We start from the raw sequence: 20,633 nt of genomic DNA on the forward strand, positions 1-20,633 counted from the left end.
TAAATCAATGGCTGGCTTCACATTTCATGGAGAAAGCACTTGATAGCCTTCAACTGCCTATGATGGGGCGAGCTGAGTGGTGGGTGGAGATTGGTCAAGACTAAATGAGGGAGAAAATCAGGGAAAATAAATAAATAAATAAATAAATAAATAAAGGGTGGGGGGTGCTGAGTGTGAATATCTGAGGAGATCAGAAATTTCTGAAACATGCAAACCAACACGTTTGGCACCAAGTCACTGAGATCCCATTTTTTTCCCATTTTTATATGAGCATTAACTCTTAACAAAGCTCCTAACTTGTCTCTGTGTGATGAGCGTTGCTCTGCTGATACATGACTGGCCAACTGGATAATGATTTGAATGAATGAACAGGTCTACTGGTGTTCCTAATAATGTGGCCAGGGTGTGGGTGTGTCAGCCCTGCTGGGAAAAAAAAAAAAAAAACTCATAGAATGTGTAATGGTTTTAATGATCACAATGGGAATTGTACTGGTTTAATAGAAACTCTAATGGTCCCTGTGGGTCTCTACTGGAAATCTGTCGCCTATAAAGAAGGATATGTTTAAATTGTGTGGTTTTTTTGTTTGTTTGTTTGTTTGTTTGTTTTTATCAAAGCCTAAAATAATTTGCTTTTCAATTAAAATCTTGAACACATAGCCTAATATTGGCGTTGGACCAAAGTGACCAATCACAGCCGGTGTGACGGCGTCAGAGCGTCACGGAGTGAGTGGGGAGGGGCGTGGAGGGGGAGGGGGTGTTGTAGGAGTTTAAGGAGGCGTGGTCAGGAGGACAGCGGGCGCTATTGGCTGAGCGCATTGATCTCGAGGCCCACGCGCACATCACACACCACACCGGAGCGGCTCGGTAATACTGAATCTGCTGAAGCGTTAAGGACGCAGGAAGTGTTTGAAAAAGGTGAGTGGAGCTTTTATTCGGGATTTAATGAAAACAACTACTACTACTACTACTACTACTACTACTAATAATAATAATAATAATAATAATTGTATTGTATAGGGCATAAAGGAAAGAAAGAAAAGAAAGAAAGAAATGAAGGGGCTACTGATACATGGTGATAATTGTGTGTATGATTGTGTGTGTAAATAAGAACTCACCGACAGTGTGTGAGTGAAGGCTGTGTGTGTGCTTATATTCTTCATTTATTTCAGTCGTGACCTACAGATTGACTATAGATGGGAGATACCATGTTTCCTGCCTGTGTGAAGAGCATCCGATCGATTATTTTCTCATTTATTATTAAACGCCCTAGTATATTCAGTTATACAGCTTTCTATTATAGGGTTTTATCATATAATGTATAGGATAATGTAACATATTATATTACTGCAGATCCATTGTAACACCTCGGATCGGAAGGGGGGGGGGGGGGGGGGGTCCAGGTTTCAGGTTGATCATACAATGCAACCATGATATGTTTCTTGAATTCAGTTTATTCTCTGTAGTTGGGTTCTTCCACACCGTCATTGTCCTCTCTTAACACATGCCTCATCATATTGTTCTATATATATATCTGTAGAAGGTCATTTTGTCCTCCATCACAGAGGATATCATTATCACCTCGAGTAATAATTAATGAGCAGGTGTTAGTTAACCGTTTAAAGGACACGATGTTCGCCTTCGACCTGTGCATGCTAGGTTTAAGAGAAAGAAAGAAAGAAAGAAAGAAAGAAAGAAAATTAATGGCCTGTAGTTTTTTTTATTATTATTATTATTTTTATTTTTTTTTAAGAGAATGAGAACTTGAGGTGGTGCTGAGGTGGCACACACACACACACACACACACACACACACAGGATGTGTCCTGAAGCTGTGCAGCCATGACACCGAGATGCCATGCCATGCCCTGTAGTGTTAGTGTAGTATTTTACTTTTAAATGAAACGCACTGTAGTGCAGTAAGCATTAGAGATTGTGTCGTCCATCCTGCCATGCAATACCACACAGCACATTAGATATCATGCACTGCCAGTCCTCTGCCATTCAATGCCAAATCTTCTCCAAATAAAACCTGATTAGCTGATCATATCGTTTATGACAACGAAATGTAAATGAAAATCTAGTGTAACTCTGTCATTCTGATGTGTAATTAAATGCAGTACACATTCAGTGCTAGATTGTATTCTAATATCCATGGGTGGGTTTTTTTTTTTCTTTCTTTCTGTGCTCTGTCACATTCTGGTATTTCATGCTGTCATCTCAGCAGTGTGACTGAGAATCCTGGCATTCCGTCTGTGTGCAACTGGCTATAATAAAGCACTTTAGATATTCAGCAATGACCTGCTACAGTTTTCTATGATAGTTCTGGGACATTTAATAAATCCTAATATAATATGCTAATGGTGTGTAAAAGTAGTCCTATTCTGTCATAATACGATTTAATGCAGTAAGCTATTATTTTTGGAGCTTATCTATATCTATTATATATAATTATATATATAATTATAATATATATATAATAATATATAATTATATATATTGCTACAGACCAGTAGGAGTGTAAAATATATCATACTCCATCATTACCGCGTATGATGCAATGCAATTCAGTGCACTAGTACACATCAGGTATTCTGCCATTACACGCGCGTGCGCGCGCGCTCTCTTTCTCTTTAACCGTGCTCTCGCGCTCATTCCGCAGACACAGAGGGGCCAAAATGGACGTTTTCATGAAGGGGCTTTCTAAAGCTAAAGAAGGCATGGCGGTGGCCGCGGAAAAAACCAAGGAAGGCGTGGCGGTGGCCGCGGAGAAGACCAAGGAAGGCGTCATGTTCATGGGTAAGAGGCGACAGCGACGCGCGCGCAACGTGCGCTCTCATCTTCCACTCCCGTGGGCGCGTGGGAGGAGATTTTTTTAAAGCTATTGGCTGGGCGAGAGCGCATGCTAGGGGGCGCGTGTGTCTGTGTGTGGGAAGGGGGGGGGGGGGGGGGGGGGCGGGGGATCGTGGGATTTGCGTCTGGAGACCCGTCATAGTTACGTTTAAGTGGCACAAAGACTGTATTGCAATGAAATGGTATAACTATAGCCATTTTGTATTTGTCACGATACTTCTAGTAATTATATATGTATACACACACACACACACACACACACACACACACACAGTACTGTGCAAAAGCCTTAGGCACATACAAAGAAATGTTGTAGAGCAGAGATGCCTTCAAAAATAATGAAATTAAATGTTTCTCCTTTTAAAAAATACTATAAAGAGCAGTAAACAGTAGTAAATTAAACAAAGGCAATATTTGTCTGGGGCTTAGTGGTTAGCACGTTCGCCTCACACTTCCAGGGTCGGGGGTTCGATTCCCACCGTGGCCCTGTGTGTGCGGAGTTTGCATGTTCTCCCCGTGCTGCGGGGGTTTCCTCCGGGTACTCCAGTTTCCTCCCCCAGTCCAAACACATGCATGGTAGATTGATTGGTGTGTCCAAAGTGTCCGTAGTGTATGAATGGGTGTGTGAGTGTGTATGTGATTGTGCTCTGCGATGGATTGGCACCCTGTCCATGGTGTACCCCGCCTTGTGCCCCATGCTCCCTGGGATAGACTCCAGGTTTCCCCGTGACCCTGAAAAGGATAAAGCGGTATAGAAGATGGAAGGATGGAATGTTTGTCTGAAAAGTGTCTCTTACCATTTAATCTGCTGCTTTCTTTACTGACATACAAACATTTTTCTGTTACATTTCATTTTATGCTGGAAAACTAACGTTAGGATCGAAAATGTTTTTGCACTGACTCGATAATGTAGAAGTCAATCAAATAAAAATCTATAACAAAGTTTGTACTAAAAAATCGGGTGGCCCATAAGTCCGGCATCCTAGGAGGAATCTCCATGATGCCGAACTTAAGGAACACGGGCTACAGAGACTATGGAGACATTCCACGTTGTGAAAATACCCACGTAACCGTACCGCGTCGCCACGTCAGAGCCTGGTTGTGTTTGCCGAGAAGCGGAGAGGTTAGGTGTAAATCATGAGTCTAATAGATGTTGAGAAAAGAATAAAGTGTCCACATGAAATAGACTATGCTCAGTATGGTTAAAAAATAAATAAATAAATAAATAAAAGAGGTAAAATTCTATTACATTGACGCAGAGCATGGCGTGCAGAAGATTCAAGTGAAATCGTATCCATGGCACAGAGCGTTGATGTTCATCGTACAGAAGGTGCTGCAGATAAGTCGCATGTGAACGATGATGAAAACAACCAGTCACAGGTTACGGTCACAGACCCGACACAGCTGACGTTCACATTTATTCCATATCTGTGGTGACGTGTTTGAAAGTGCGATGCCTCCTGGACCTGTTAATAGTGGAATTAATTCATTAATTAACAGTGAAACGGATTATTTCCTGTAGTTCCTTCGCCTGCACGTTGGGAATTGTAGAATTGCGGTTGATTAGTACGTATGAATGATAGTCCTTAAAATTCCAGTGTAGAAATTTCGATTCGTATGTCCACCTGGGTTTAAACAAATCGCACCCTGGGTAGATTTAATGTTGCGTGAACATTACACCTGGACATTATAGCAGCTATAAACCGTCGTTTCCTCACCAGCATCTCTCTTTTTTTCTCTCTCTCTCTCTCTTGAAATTGAAAACTCAAAGCGTGACCTCGGTTGTCCTGAAGATGTCGGAAATCTTACAGTTATAGTTTCACCTATGCCTCTTACAACGCTCTGACGCTGGAGACTCCGTAAACGTTAAACAAACATCACCTACACACAACTTCACCATATTAACAGTTTTAAATAAGCTTATGTATATTTGGTCTTTACCATATAATAATAAGTCTTTATTAATCACGTATACATTAGAGCACAGTGAAATTCTTTTCTTCACATACTCCAGCATGTCAGGAAGTTGGGGTCAGCCATGATACAGCGCCCCCTGGAGCAGAGAGGGTTAAGGGCCTTGCTCAAGGGCCCAACAGCGGCAGCTTGGCCGTGCTGGGGCTTGAACCCCCGGCCTTCTGATCAGTAACCCAGAGCCTTAACCTCTAAGCCACCACTGCCCCCATATTTGGACCATATTTTCGATACAAAGTGTCTCACCTGGACACTGTGAGCTATTTGAATTGCCGTTATCTGTACTGGTAAAGTATAATATTAATTATAATAATAATTAATAATATTACTATTTCATATTGCATATTCGGACTATATACTCACACGTCTAATACAATCCGAAGAGAAATCATGATATGTTAGAAGATACTGTATGTTGCGTCTCTGTTGTAATGGAGTGAGAGCAGGAAAGATACAGCGAGAGATAGATAGAGAGAGAGAGAGCGATGTAGTCACTTGGACATGCTCCAGCTTCTCTCTGATCTCCTGCCCGAGGGTTGGACAGGAGCCACGCCGGCCACATGTCGCACTATTCCATGATCTCACAGCGTAGCATTCTTTTTCAGTGTGTGTGTGTGTGTGTGTGTGTGTGTGTGTGTGTGTGTGTGTGTATACCTGAGAATCAACACTGTTCTGTTTAGGACAATAGGAGGCCTGTATATGGCTGAATACTGGATGATGAGCAGTTATTGACATGTTCTCTGAATCTGCCCCAGTGTGTGTGTGTGTGTGTGTGTGTGTGTGTGTGTGTGTGTGTGTGTGTGTGCGTGACCATGTGTTTTCATGCCACACTGACACATTTCTCAGCATGCACAGCAGAGTGTAAATTAGTATAAGCTGACCCACTTCCTGCATTGTCACAGTTGAGTTCTGTTGATGTACCGCTCTGAAAATACAGATAAAGTGCAGGATAGCTGTACGGAGAACAGAGAACTAGGGAAATCAGTGGAGCGTGCATGTTCTCCCTGTGCTTCAGGGGTTTCCTCGGGGTACACCGGTTTCCTCCCCCAATCTAAAGACACACGTTGTAGGCTGATTGGCATTACCATATTGTCTGGAGTGTGTGTGTGTGTGATTGTGCCCTGTGGTGGGTTGGCACCCCGTCCAGGGTGTCCCTCGTCTTGTGCCCCGAGTTCCCTGGGATAGGCTCCAGGGTCCCCTGTGTAGGATAAGTGTTTTAAGGGTTCTCTGGTTGTCTCTCTGGGAGAACAATTAAAGGTTCTATGTAGAACCCTGCAAAAATGTTTTCCTGTAGGAAAGGGTTACAAGTAGAATTCTTTGAGGAGGATAAACATCCTTAATTATCCAATTAACCGTTGAGAAAGCTCATTTCTAAGAGTGTACCAAATTTTTACCACACACTTACCCAGTAAGTCCAAATGGTGTGTCAATATTTACATGGGGAAAGTTACTTAAATTCAGAATCTGCATTTGCACCTAGGGTTTTTTTTGTTTGTTTGTTTGTTTGTTTGTTTGTTTGTTTGTTTTGGCTCCGCATTTAGATCATTAAAATCCCCCGCATGCAGTCCAAACCTTTGAGGTTGCCAGATTTTTCTTGAGTAAAAGTTCTTGAGTCAGATATTTTTAACAACGCCTAGACCACCATTCTTATACACAAGCACTTCCTTGTCAACCTGAAGGAAAAAAAAAAAAAAAAAAGTCAGGAGATAGAAAATACGGACTAGAAAAAGAACGTTTGATTTCAAATGAAATACGATGCGACGTAAAAGCAAGAAACGATTTAAAAATGACAAATAAAAGCACCAATACAGCGATATGTGAATGAGGAGATGGCGAGCGTTGAACTAAACCTGTCGGAAGTCTGTTACTAATATATCGCTGCATGAAAAGCCCTAATTCTTATGATAACATTAATCACTGCTTAAAAGTTTGACTTCCACTAATAGCACATGATCCAGGACATGCTATTATTTTGATTTTCATTTATTTTTTTAATATCATAATGTCACTCGTGTGCACAGTTTATTGAAATCCAGAGACACTGAATTGAGGTAATGGAATTATAATGTCAAATAAATAAACTCGTTTAATCTAATTCATCTAATTTAATTCGTTCAATGCGCTTTCCTGTATTGACAACATGTCCACGGTTGAAGGATAAGCTGACCGAGCACTCACCTGCTATGCTTACAGCTCGCTGTAAGTGTTACAGAATGTCGTCCTGTAGTTATGTCTGAGGTCTGAATAACGATGTGTGGACCTTTGGTATTAAATCCTAACGAAGCACACTTAACTCAACTGTCGGAGCGAGTGCCAGCTCTCAGAAGTGTCATTAACACTGGTCTACTTTCCCCCTGTAGTGCATGACATATGGATACTACCCAGTTATAATCAGTGCCAGGTCGTGTAGATCAGCTGAGCTTTAAAAAGATTTATGTTTACATAGTGGCTTGCTATCAGTCCTTGCTAAAGTTCCCAAGAACCTCCGATTTTCCAAACGAACCCCTTAAGAGCCCTTAAAGAACCTTGTTTTCTAAGTATGTACCAAGTACCAAGACGGTGTAATTGTAAACGCCTTAAAGGCTGTATGTATTACGAATGTGGAGTTTGTAAGGCTTCTTTTACGGGGTGGAAAAATGTTCACTAGACATCAAGGAGTCATATTACCAGCATGTTCTTTGCTGTGTCGGACAAAAAGGTACACCAATCGCGAAACCCTTTCATATCCATGTACTGATTTATTTTTCTTTCTCTTGTACTTTCTGTTGGCATAAATTGGAGGTTGTCATATCCAACAGGTGCAATCACAGCATAATGGCACTTTCTAGCACGTTCTCTAACCTATTATGATTACGCCGGGAGCTATAAAATTCCCGTCACCTATATGATGTACTGCCTATATGAGGCAATTCATCACATCCTTTATGTAGTGTATTCTATATCGCCGGCATTATTTATTATTCACATTGTAGGAAAGAACAGAATAGTGTTTCTAACTGTATAACATTCGCATAATGGAGCTGTGAACGGTGTTCGTTTTTATACAGGATATCAGTTCCACTTTTTGTTCCCGGCCGCAAAAATGAGAATGGATGCACAAATAGCACAGTGAAAGAAGCTGATCACAGAAAACCTTTAAGCGGAGAACCTTTAAGGCTGGTAGAAATGTGCTAAAAGAGCTAAGCCTACTATATCTGTCTAAAAAAAAAAATACACCAGTATTAAATTTCTCTTTTTTTTTGGCATCCACGTTAGATTCTGTGCTGTTAAATGTCTTAAAGAGGATTATTTTGGAATTTTTTACTTTTGGAACTGAGCACAGTAGCGCCACGTAATCCACAGAATGGTATGAAGAAGTGAGACGTGAGGCTGGGGCTGATTTCTTTCCAGCCCAGACTGTAGATTCCTGCAGCCTATCAGTGATTACACCTGAGATGATCTCCTTTTGGGCTGATATCCGCAACTGAAAGTAGATATAATCCATTGCTCAAAATGAGTGGTTTCATTGCCGAACTGCTGATGATACTAGATTGAATTTCACCACTGGTTCTCACCAGGGGCGTAATCTGGTCTGGGCATTGGGGGCTGTAGCCATGAAGATTTTTTCTTTAGCCCCGAATAATTCTCCACACGGAGCAGTTCGTCACTACATAACAGAACGTCAGTAAAATAAGACCGCCTGTAATTTGATATCTTCAGTAAACGGAGGCGAGACCAATCAGACAGGGTTTACAGGAAAATACGTGGAAATACTCGCGTCTTATTGGCTGACAGTCTCTCAATTCTGCCAAACGCTAGCTCACACAGTCAGTGTGAGGGGAAAATTTATATACGCCATTGTGGGTTTTTTTAACCACTAAAGGGGTTGAAACTGTAACAGTAACATCCTCTGATGCTGAGCAGGAAAACAAGGTGTGTAAATGTCTATATGAGTTCCAGTTTACGTGAACATGATATGAGCAGAGCAGAAGGAAAGATAATGTACTTTGCATGGTTCTGTAGCAGCTAAACCCATACAGTGATAGCTTAGCTGTGCCTCCACTTGGCTAGCGACACCAAACTAGCCTAGGTAGAAAAGTTGAATATTTTATCCGTCTGGTCGTCCTACAAACAGTGACAACACCCGAGGCAAGTTTTATGATAAATCCAACTGTTTCTGTATGAGCATGTCATACATTAACAGCTAAGTTATCTAAGCGTCCATAAAACAAAACTTAGGCTACTAGCTGAGCTGTAAAAAATACATGGAGAGGAATCCGGGCTCGATGATTGACAGTCCAGCAAACGCCCCTGGTTCTCACAAAGCAGCAAACCAAAGAAGGGCTTTAGATCTGACATTTTGACCGACTACCCCCAGCATCAGGTTAAAAAAATATCACTCATGGCTTTGAACTTAATTGTGGGAGAAATGAAATTAGATTCCGCGCAACTCCCACACTTTTCGATTGTTGTGCCGACTGTCCACTCTGATTATGGCAACCGAATTCTGCAGACTAGGACCAACCAGTACGGAATGAGCCTGACGGTGTATCCAGGCTACAATCTGTATAAACACGTGACCTGTCCCAGTTCTGGGATGATCTAGTCCTAGTACAGATCTAGATCTGTATATACTGTACGTTTGCTCATTATTGTCCATCATTTTGTTTAAAGCTCCATCTTACGGTCAAGTCTTAACCTCCTGACAGAGGCAACCAGGGTTTAAAATACATTTACATTTACACTTATTCATTTAGCGGACGCTTTTATCCAAAGCGACTTACAAATGAGGAAATACAAGCAGAGCGATATATCAAGCGGAGAACAATACGAGTAGCGCTACTGTACAAGATCTTTAATTGAGTTCTAGACAAGGAAAGTGCGCAGAGTCGAGGTGTAAGAGCCAGAGTAAGTTTATTTTCTGGGTTTTTTTTTTTTTAAATAATGTGGGGTTGGTGTTTTAGGGGTTAGTTGAGTGCTCACGGAAGAGGTGGGTCTTTAGCTGTGTTTTGAAGATGGTGAGAGAGTCTGCGGTCCGGATTGAGGTTGGAAGTTCATTCCAGCACTGAGGAACGGTTAGTGGTTAGAAGGTTAGAAGGTTCTGGAAAGGGACCTTGAGCCACGCTGAGTAGGTACTCAGGAGAGAGTTGAGGTAGGAGGGTGCTGTTCCAGACAAGGTCTTGTAGGTGAGCATCAAGGCCTTGAATTTGATACGGGCGTCTACAGGAAGCCAGCGGAGGGAGACGAAGGGGAGTGTCACATGGGTCCTTAACAATATACTGGTGTTTAGCAGAATTCCTGATGATGAGTCTTTAAAAGAGCTATAAAATGCCCCAAAGCATCAACTGTTCATCACAAAACACCACAGAAATACTCCTGGCTTTCAGAAGACTTCAGAAACTGAAATGATTCTGTGTCTGGAATCTTCCGTCGATCAGAAAGCACCCCCCCCCCCCCCCCCCCCAAAGAGCAGTGCAGAAGGTGAAGCTGATCGGCTACAGGCCGTCATATCTGCGGGATAAAAAAAAATAGATTTTTATCGACCTGTTTTTCTCTCAACAAACAACTTAACGCCGTGTGTTCATTCTGCAGCTTTTATTTCATACACACATCGTCATTTACGCCTCACAGAACCGCACACAACCCAGTGCTCGTTCATATTCTGGGATTTTGAGGATTAAACCCGAATGATTGTTGTGTACACATGCACACACACACACACACACACACACACACACACACACACACAGTCTGTAACAGAGAGAGCCAATTAGCCCAGATATTTTAATCCCATCTCCTGATGGTTAGTAAGCAGCAGCATTGTAGTGTGTGTGCAGCATCACTCACACACTGAGAGAATGATGGCCCAGAAAGCAATGCTTCAGCTAGCATGATGCGTGTGTGTGTGTGTGTGTGTGTGTGTGTGTGTGTATTATATGTACAGATGATGGCCAAGGAGGAGTGAAAATTAGCTCGCTCACACTCACACCCCTCCTTCATATGAGCTCGCTTCGTCTGTCCTCTGAAGACTCTCTCTATCTCTCACCCATACACACACACACACACACACACACAAACAGAGCTGAGAGAAGAGCTGAACATTTATACCGCCATGTTCTTCACAAACAGAATCTCTCCTATCATTCTCCTATCTCTCCTGTCGTACAGGTTTCCTGAAACTTCACTCAGTTTCAGTTCAAATGAAGACATGACATTTCTTTTAAAAGATCGGTTAATATACTGTTTTTCTTGCATGTATACCGTTTACGTATTAAAATAGGTTTCACGTACAGCACGTACAACATCGAATCAGCGCATGACATCAAATGAATGAATAATCTAATCAAATCTAATCAAGTCAAATCAAGTCAAATGAACTAAGCAAAGAAAGACAGCAAAAAGAAAGAGAGAATTAATGAATGAGTAGGGGTATTTATGAAGGAGTAGCATGTTAAGTTAAAGCAAAAATGCTGGTTAATAGGAAAGTAAGAATATAACAAAAATATTCATAATAATAAATAAGTAAATCATGGAAAACAAATACACTGTTAAAATAGTAATAAAATTCCAAAAAGTAAAGTAGAACAGATGTTAAATTGTGTAGATTTGGCTATAGTAATAATAATAATAACAATAATAATAATAATAATAATAATAATAATAATAATAATAATACAACCCCAATTCCAAAAACTTTGGGACGCTATGTAAATAAATGTAAATAAAAACAGAATGCAACGATTTGTAAATCTCATAAACCCGTATGTTATTCACAATAGAACATAGAAAACATATCAAATGTTTAAACTGAGTAAACGTACCGTTTTAAGGGACAAAAAGGTCATTTTAAATTTAATGGCCGCAACACGTCTCAAAAAAGTTAGGACAAGGACAACAAAAGGCTGGAAAAGTAAGTGTTAGTAAAAAAAAAAGAAACAGCTGGAGGAACATTTTGCAACTAATTATGTTAATTGGGAACAGGTCAGTATCATGATTGGGTATAAAAAGAGTATCTTAGAGAGGCAGAGTCTCTCAGAAGTAAAGATGGGATGGAATCTGGATGGAAGCAGATGTTGCTCTAAAAACCTGTATATACCTTTCAGCATTGATGGTGCCTTTCCAGATGTGCAAGCTGCCCATTTCGTAGGCACAAATGCACCCCCGTACCATCAGAGACGCAGTTTTGAACTAAGTTTTGAACTGAGCGCTGATAAAAAGCCGGACGGTCCCTCTCCTCTTTAGTCCTCTTCAGTTTAGAGGACGTGGTGTCCATGGTTTCCAAAAAGAATTTCAAATGTGGATTCATCTGACCACAGAACAGTTTTCCATTTCACCTCGGTCCATTTTAAATGAGCTTTGGCCCAGAGAAGACGGCGGTGTTTCTGGACCATGTTCACATATGGCTTCTTCTTTGCGTGATAGAGCTTTAACCAGCGTTTGTGGATGGCACGGTGAACTGTGTTCACAGACGATGAGTTCTGGAGGTGTTTCTGAGCCCATGCAGTGATTCATTACAGAATCAGGCCTGTTTTAATGCAGTGCCGCCTGAGGTCCTGAAGATCACGGGCATGCAGTATAGATTTTCACCCTCGCCCCTTGCACACAGAGATTTCTCCAGATTCTCTGAATCTTTTGATGATATTATGCACTGTAGATGATGAGATATTCAAAGTCTTCGCAATTTTACATTGAGGAACATTATTCTGAAATTGTTCCACAAATCGTAGGTGTAGTTTTTCACAGATTGGTGAACCTCTGCCCATCTTTACTTCTGAGAGACTCCGCCTCTCTAAGATACTCATTTTATACCCAGTCATGTTACTCACCTGTTTCCAATTATGTGCCAAAAGTATTGGCATCCTTAAGTAATATTTTAAATAAACACAAACAAATTGTCATTCTTGTGCATGTTATTTTTTTTTTCATTTGCTCGCAGTCCTTTCATTTCCTTTGTCTCTGGAGTGTAAATATGAGATTGCAGATATTTAAAATACTCCATCGCCATTGAGGAAAAACAAAGAGCGAATATCACAAATGAAATGGCTTGTGAACAAAATAGTTAATGGATATAAAACTAATGGATTTTTGTGTTTAAATAAAATCATGCAACGTTTGAGCTCAAAATATCCCTTATGTAGCATGTAGTATTCTATATATATATATATATATATATATATATATATATATATATATATATACAGTTTTTGCCAATTGTCATGAAGGGTGCCAATAATTCTGTAAGGCACTGTATTGTATATACTGCTATGGTTATAATATTAATTTAACTGTAACCATGGCACCCATAAATATCAGTACAGCATGCGCTGGTGTCAGTGATTAGATCCCGTTCTTCATTTCACCGCACATGACAACGCTCTGTAGTGAAACGTCGGATCTGAATAACGCCCGTCTCCCATCCGAGCCGAGCCGAGTTTCATCCACAGCTCTGACGCTGTCTGTTTTCTGTCCGTGACAAAGTGCCAAAACAGACTTGTGCAGAAAAGAAACTCATCTCGTGTGTCTCCTCTTTTTTTTTTTTCTGTCTCCAGGCACCAAGACCAAAGACAGCGTAGCCACGGGTGAGCTCATTCTCCTTACCTCCTGAATAATAAACAGTGTAATGCGGGATTAAATTGCTTTGGCATGCGGCCACCGCACAGCGCCGAGCCAGCGACAGGTGTAAAAGTCTAGAAGTGTAAAATGTGGGTGCTGTTCGAGCAGGATTAAATTACAAACGCTATTACACTGCTGTGTGTCTCAGCGTGCTTATTCAGCAAAGCTGTTTATTCCTGTTTATTCCTGTATTCATTTAGTTACTTCAGGGGGGGCGGGGTTTGTTACTTCAGGTGGGTGGGGTTTATTTGTTTTTTATTACTAATAAATGTATGTATTTATTTGTTGATTTGGTTGGTTGTTTTTGTTTGTTTGCATCTATTATAGTTTATTGTTTTATTATCAATTCATTCATTTATTCTTTTGGTTGGTTGATTTTATTGTTTGTTTGTTCGTATATTTGTTTATTTTTTTTCTAATTTGTTCATGATTTTACTCTTAATTTTTTTATTTATTATTTCTGATCATGAGATTTATTTATTTATTATTTGCTTGTTTGTTCATATATTCTTTTATTTCTGCCTATTTGTTTATTCTTTTATAATGATTTGTGCATTCATTTCTTTGATTGGCTTTTTATTATTAGTTTTTAGTAATAAATACGAATAAGAGGATGTTTGTAAGTCATTTAACGACGGTAATAATATAACGATGGGTGGAAATGACACAGTAGCCGAAACATTTTGGCCGTTAGAACGTATTAAAAAGCTGCAGAGTGTCGAAATAGCCCGAGAATGAAGAACGAAGCTTCATGTAAACATGACCTGTATTTACTGTAGTGAATATTAGAGGTCTGTGATCAGACGCTGATTGGATTTAGAGGTTTTTCCTCCATCACTAGTCCCAGTTCAGCTGATTAGTTTCAGTGCTGAAGCGGAGTGTTTTCTCCTGCAGTGGCTGAGAAGACGAAGGAGCAGGCGTCTCATTTCGGGGGCGCCGTCATGTCCGGAGCCGGGAACATCGCCGCTGCCACCGGCCTCATGAAGAAAGACGAGTTTCCCTCCGACGTGAACGTACGTTTAACCGATCTCCGGATTTCTGTCATATTCATCTTCATCTCGAGGTCATCTTCGATGCGGACGTAGATGTAGATTTAAAAAAGGGTTAAGGTTTTTTTCCCCCACAAGGTCCCAATGATTCTCCCTCTCTCTCTCTTTCATCTTTCTGCCTGTCGTCTTCCTCTCTGTCTCCTGCTCTGTCTTCCGCTTACCCCTTTCATATCTCTCTAGTTTTCTTCCTCTCTTTCATCCACTTTTCTCTCTTCATCTCTCCTCGGTCTCGCTCTTGCTTTCCCCTGTCCCTTCCTTTCTTGTATCATTCCTTATCTCCCGTCATTTCTCATTCCTTCCTTCAGTATCTCGCTATCCTTTTATCCTCACTATCCACCTTCTCTTTCACCCTCTCTCATTCTCTCTCTTCCTCTGTCCTTTCCATTCTTCTTTTACCCTCCATCCCTTTCTTTCTCTCTCTCTCTTGCTTTATCATCCCTTGTCATTCTTTCCACCTTCTGTCTCTCTCATTTTCTTCCTCCCTCCATCTGCCTGCTTTCTCCCTCTCTTTCCAAACTTTACCTCTCTCTCTCTCTCTCTCTCTCACTCTGTCTCTCTCTTTCTACTTCTCTCTCTCTCATTTGGTATCTCTCTCCCTTTTTGTCACCCTCCCTCATTTCTTTCTCTGTCTCTCGCTCTCCCTCCATCCACCTCCCACACTCTGCCCTTCCTCCACCCCTCCCCCTGGTCACATGACCTTGCTGAAGGTCATGAAGCTCTGTCAGTGTGTTTGCTCATTACTCACGTGTCTGTTCTCCATGACGGCAGTTCAATATCAACACAAACCATTGACTCTGATGATGACACTCGTGTGCCTGTGTCTGTGTGTGTGTGTGTGTGTGTGTGTGCTGATATAAGGAGATTTACAGATTTCCTCCTGGAGTTCCCCTCTCACACACCCCTACAGGCCTGATCCTAGTTTTGTAATCCCATAACGAGGAAATGAGAGTAAGAAGCTTTCACACACACTACGGCAGTGTTTACTGCAATTACAGAAGCTGGTCACTCTGTCAACCTGATACACACTCTCTGTGTGGACAGAGAGTCACCTGGTTAACTTACGCTGTAAAGACGCATTATTCTAGCTAGTAATGATAATATAAATATGCCACTGATCAAAGCTGCAACCTTTATGGTCCAAGAACGCTTTGCAAATAGCGCCAGGGTGGCCAGGTCTAGCCAAGTTACCCAGAGACCATAGATGAACATACTGTTCAAGTCTTGTTACGGTCACTCGGTGTAAACCCTATGAAATGGCTGCTGAAAGCTGATTGGCTGATGGTGGCCATGTTTTCATTATTAGAACATAATCCCGCCCCTTATGAACGACCCCGCCACAACCTTTGCACATGTCTGCGTGATCTTACGCTTGAAGAAATCTTGTTCGAATCCATACGATCATTCACGAGTTACAGGTCCTCGAGTAAATGAAGCTCCGCCCTGCAAGGACTGATTTGCATATGGCGGCCATGTTGTTTACAAATATGTGCACGTATTTGAAGAGTTTCAGGCTTCAATCTAGTGAGTATTTTTTCCAGCAATTTTGTGAAAATATGGCAAGATTCCACGGACTAGCTCGCAATATTAGGTTTCACACATTATGCAAATTAGCACAAAATATAAAGTGGGTGGAGCTCAGTGGTTCTTGGGGGCTGTTTTGTTTGGCCAGAAGGACACAGGGAAAGAAAAGAACTTCAGTGGTACTACTAATGGGCCAAAACATAAAACACTGCACTGTAGCTCCACCATCAGGCTGATCACGCTTGTCGAGAAGCGAGTTTCATGTCTCAGTGTCTCACGGTTTGGTCTGCACAATTTATTTTATAGTAGAAGAAGAACAACAAAAAAAAGACTATGGAAGCAGTAAGGATCAAGCATCTTCAGTGCCTGGACCCCTAATAATCAAAACAAACAAGTTTTGAGGTTTTGATCAAATCTTAGACCTTTATAGTTCAAATCCATCGATTAAAATGTAGTGTAAGATATACCGAATATAAGTATTCACCCCCTCAAACATTTCCACATTGTGTAGCGTTACAACCTGTAAACGATATGAAATTTAATCAAATTACCCTGCACAAATTAGCCCATAATATTGATGTGGGAGGGAAAAAAAATCGATATAGTTTGCAAAAATTATTCCGTTGTTATTCAGTTTTAAGGTGTAATTGCATAAGTTTTCACTCCCATTACCTAAATTAGTTCTGCCATTGCCGTTAGAAATTAGACATAATTAGTCGACCTGTGTGCAGTAGAAAAGTTCAACGGGGGGCAAGGCACTAGTGTAGAAGTGCATTGGGTTTTGTGTATTTTTGGACCATATAAAGGCAGTTTGTGCGTATTCGGAGTGTGTCTAATTGGACATTTAGTCTATGAGGTGTGTATAATGGAGTTGTCATGTCGTGTAGTTGGAGTGTGTGACTGAACGGAGTGTGTGTTGGGATTTGGGGATTACACGCTGTTGAATCTTGGCCTAGTTGGCCGGGATTATCACAGTTTAAAAATACCCCACCTCCCCAAAGAGACCCGATAACATCTCAATTTATTATCACAGTATATTTTAATGGAGCAGGACAAAAGGAACTGACTTTAACATCATTGAAAATATAGATATTTTTTTATTACATATAAGAAATGCAAAAAAACAAGGAATGAAATGATTCAGCACTTATATGTACTTGTAGTACTTATATGTTTGAGGTCACACTGTTTAGATTATCGTCTATACTTCTGTAGCGAAGCAGAGACGCTGTGTTCCATCGTTTCTGAGTAAAACTAGTCCTAATTTGACGTGGATTTTTTTCACGTGACTTGAGTGTCACTAAGCCACGCCCATTTTTCTCTCGGTATTTAGGTGATTTGTCTGGATTTCATTTCAGTTTGGGATTGTTGTTTTTTTTTGTTTTTTTTGTTGTGCTTGATTGATCAAAACGAAACACCACACACTTTCAGATTGTGCTTATGAATTATGAATGATCCAGAGTCTCAGAACCTGAGATCTGGCAGGATTTCTCAAGATCAAAACAATCCCTCCCACACGCTACAGGATGCTGATGAGGCACGTGGTTAATATTTAGTATTTTACATCAGACTGGACTGTGAGTACATAATATGGGAAGATACCGAAAAGCAAACGTAAACTGGGACATCTTTTGCGATAGTCTGCATACGGAAGCTGCGAACCGGCATCATAACCATCCAGATTATCCTCGAGTGTAGTCCGGGGATTAATCGGCTACAACAAGTCCTAATAAACCAGTATAATCCAAGTATCAATGTGCATAGCAAGGCCTTTGGTAATAATTGCTATGGTACATAAATAACATTAAATTACTTCAACAAAGAGCGCAGAGTCGAGACGCTTAATCAGCTGTCTGAGGTAAATAAAGTTGGTAAAAGTGTTAAACTGCTCTTGAACTTAAAAAAAAAAACAAACAAACATGCGGTTAACATGATTAACTCCTCGAATTCAGATTGTGTACTGTAGTTTAGAGTTTGGGTTCAATTTCTTTTGCTAAACTAGCTAGTTAGTTAACTAGACTACTGATTGTGATAAGAAGAAGAGTTTTGGTTGAGATGCAGATACAAAAATCCCAAGTACTAAAAAGTACAACAGAAAGATGTGCACTTTATTTTAAAGTACAATCCAGTGCTTTGTTCCACTTTCTCTCTCTGTAATGGCTTCGCTAATGTTTCCTGTGTGTGTGTGTGTGTGTGTGTGTGTGTGTGTGTGTGTGTGCAGACCGAGGAGTTTGGTCAGGAGGCCACTGAGGAGCAGATGGGAGAGGCAATGGTGGATCCAGAGGGAGAAGCGTACGATGAGAATCAGCAGGTCGAACATATAAACACACACACACACACACACACACACACATATTCACACACACTTAACGCTGGTGAGGGCAAACAACATAAAAAAGGGCAAAGGGTTTGTCTTTTACCTAATTTAACCTACTCAGTAATATGAAGTGTCATGACTTCAGGGCCAAGCTTAGAAAATGATGCTATAACAGCGTTAATTAAAAATGTCAGTTCAAAGCCAGGCATTCTCTCGAGAGCTGGTATTTTACTGTAACAAGAGGTGACGTGACGAGGTCGATGACGCAAAGTGGGCGGGGCATGAAGCAGGAAAGTGTTTCACAGAGTTCGCTTATACAACCGTGAATTTCACAGATGTGGTGGTGGGTTGTTGTTGTTGTTGTTGTTTTTTTTTAATTCGCTTACTTTATAAGGTTGCTTTTTTTTTCTTTCTTTCTCTCTTTCATCCTTTTTCTTCTCCCAAGATGTCTCTCTTACTCTCTTTCTTAACTCCCTCTGTATTTTTCTGTCTCTCTGTCTTTCTCCCTTCCCCCGCATCTCTTTCTCTCCATCGTTACATCACTGTCGTGCTTCATGGGCGTGGCTGTGACACCAAACAGCCAGATGGATTGTGGGTATTTTGTGGGTATCAATACTCCCCCACCCTCGTAAAATGGATTCTCACTGTAGTTTGTGATCATGTGACCACTGACATGTTTGACATGTCACAGTCACATGATGCTCTCTTCTTTTTTTCTTTCTTTTTTTTTTATTCCATTCTGAAACGTCATAAGAAGAGCACAGAAATGGCGTCCTGGTTCATCTGAAGGCTCATCCTGCCCCCTGCTGCAGGAACGGAGAAAAACACACTGAAATGTGTGACAAAGCCATTGGAGTGGAACAGAATGATAATGACATAGTATGATATTCATGCAACCCAGTACCATCACAGTGTCTGCTTACAGCGTCACATTTTCACATTAAATATGACAGAACTGCAGCGATGTAAGGCTTTATTCCAGGAGGACAACTGATCAAATATTTATTACTAAACAGGTGCATGGACATGAAGGTAACCAGGTGATCGTCACTGAGCATGGCAGTTATACAGAGTTCAAAGAACCACAATTTCATACGGAATTAGCATTTATAGCTGCTATATCATAAACGATGGGCAGGACTAACTCATTCCGCAGATGTTCCACAGCATTGAACTCTAGTACCTATAAATGGATAAAAAAACAGTATGACGTGTTCCTTAATAGATCCAGATGTGTAACTGTTGGCAAATTGCAGTGGTATAAGCAGAATAAAACACGTTGGTATATGTAGTTATAGTTAAGGGTGGTAACAAGCCGCATCACGTAACTCCACATTCCTTCTTGGATTATTTTTTCATATTACACGAAGTAAAGAGTCATATTTCCATGACTCCTTAACAAACTAGTCACTGATCAGCTAAAGACTTGTAAATGCCAAATATGAAAAATAGTATAACGATTTCGATTCTTGTCGAATGGCTACTACATGTGTTTATTCTTCTGTACATAACTCTTGATCAGGATTTCTTCTCTTTCCTGTAAGGAGCAGAACCAGGACTACGAACCCGAAGCATAAAGCACCCGCTCCAACTTCAGCGTTAACCAGCAGCACAATAATGTTTCTATCAATAAGAAGGACAAATGCTGAACTCATTCCAATAAACAAAACAGAACAAAACAACAAAAAAAAATATATATACAGTTATTCCTGCCGAAACATGTTCTTCCTATCAGATCTCTCTATAAATATATAAATATAAATAAATATAAATATACTTTTATTATGATCTATTGTAAATGTCCTGTAGTGTGGTGAGTATAGTTTTCTTTATTATTAATGAGTGCAGGGCGGAGCCCCGTCGCGTTTCTTTGATTCCCTCCCAATGAAACGCGACCCACTCGCCCTTTGTGGCTCTTTGTGCCTGTGTACATGTGTTTCTATTCGTGTAATAGATGTTTCTGATCTTCCAATGCCATATTGGGGGTGAACAAATATATATATATATATATATATATATATATATATATATATATATATATATATATTCGGGTATACATATAAATATATATATTATGTAGAGCTGTGTATGATGCCTGTATGTGGGTATTTATTTTCTTTTTCATTTAATATCAAAAGCAAGTTGTTATTTTAACGTTTTTCAAGTAAGAGTTTTATACATTGTAACTTTATAGTTGCTTGTGATATCATTCCAGTGAACTCTCTTGTCGGAAACAATGGGCAGTTTGTATCCGTTTGTGTGTTTGTGAGCGTGCGTTTGTGTACCGAAGATTTTAAAGTCAGTGTAAAAGTGTCTTGAAACGTTTATGGATGT

At 40.5% G+C, this 20,633-nt stretch overlaps 1 protein-coding gene across 3 annotated transcripts; it reads left to right on the forward strand.

The window, feature by feature from the left end:
- Window positions 1–477: 477 nt before the first annotated feature.
- sncb (synuclein, beta) lies at window positions 478–19,991 on the forward strand. 3 transcript variants are annotated; one of them, XR_008387724.1, is made up of 7 exons: window positions 478–915; window positions 2,659–2,795; window positions 13,349–13,378; window positions 14,307–14,425; window positions 18,204–18,293; window positions 19,054–19,178; window positions 19,844–19,991. XR_008387724.1 is itself a non-coding variant. In XM_053642088.1 (6 exons), the coding sequence occupies exons 2-6, from the start codon at window positions 2,675–2,677 to the stop codon at window positions 19,874–19,876; spliced, it is 387 nt and encodes a 128-aa protein (XP_053498063.1). In that variant the 5' UTR covers window positions 481–915; window positions 2,659–2,674; the 3' UTR covers window positions 19,877–19,991. The 3 variants fall into 3 exon arrangements, 1 of the variants encoding a protein (XP_053498063.1); XR_008387725.1 differs by having other exon boundaries at window positions 19,850–19,991; XM_053642088.1 differs by lacking the exon at window positions 19,054–19,178 and having other exon boundaries at window positions 481–915; window positions 19,850–19,991.
- The last annotated feature ends 642 nt before the right edge of the window (window positions 19,992–20,633 follow it).

Source organism: Ictalurus furcatus, chromosome 14 (assembly GCF_023375685.1).
Source record: "Ictalurus furcatus strain D&B chromosome 14, Billie_1.0, whole genome shotgun sequence".
NCBI lineage: Eukaryota > Metazoa > Chordata > Actinopteri > Siluriformes > Ictaluridae > Ictalurus > Ictalurus furcatus.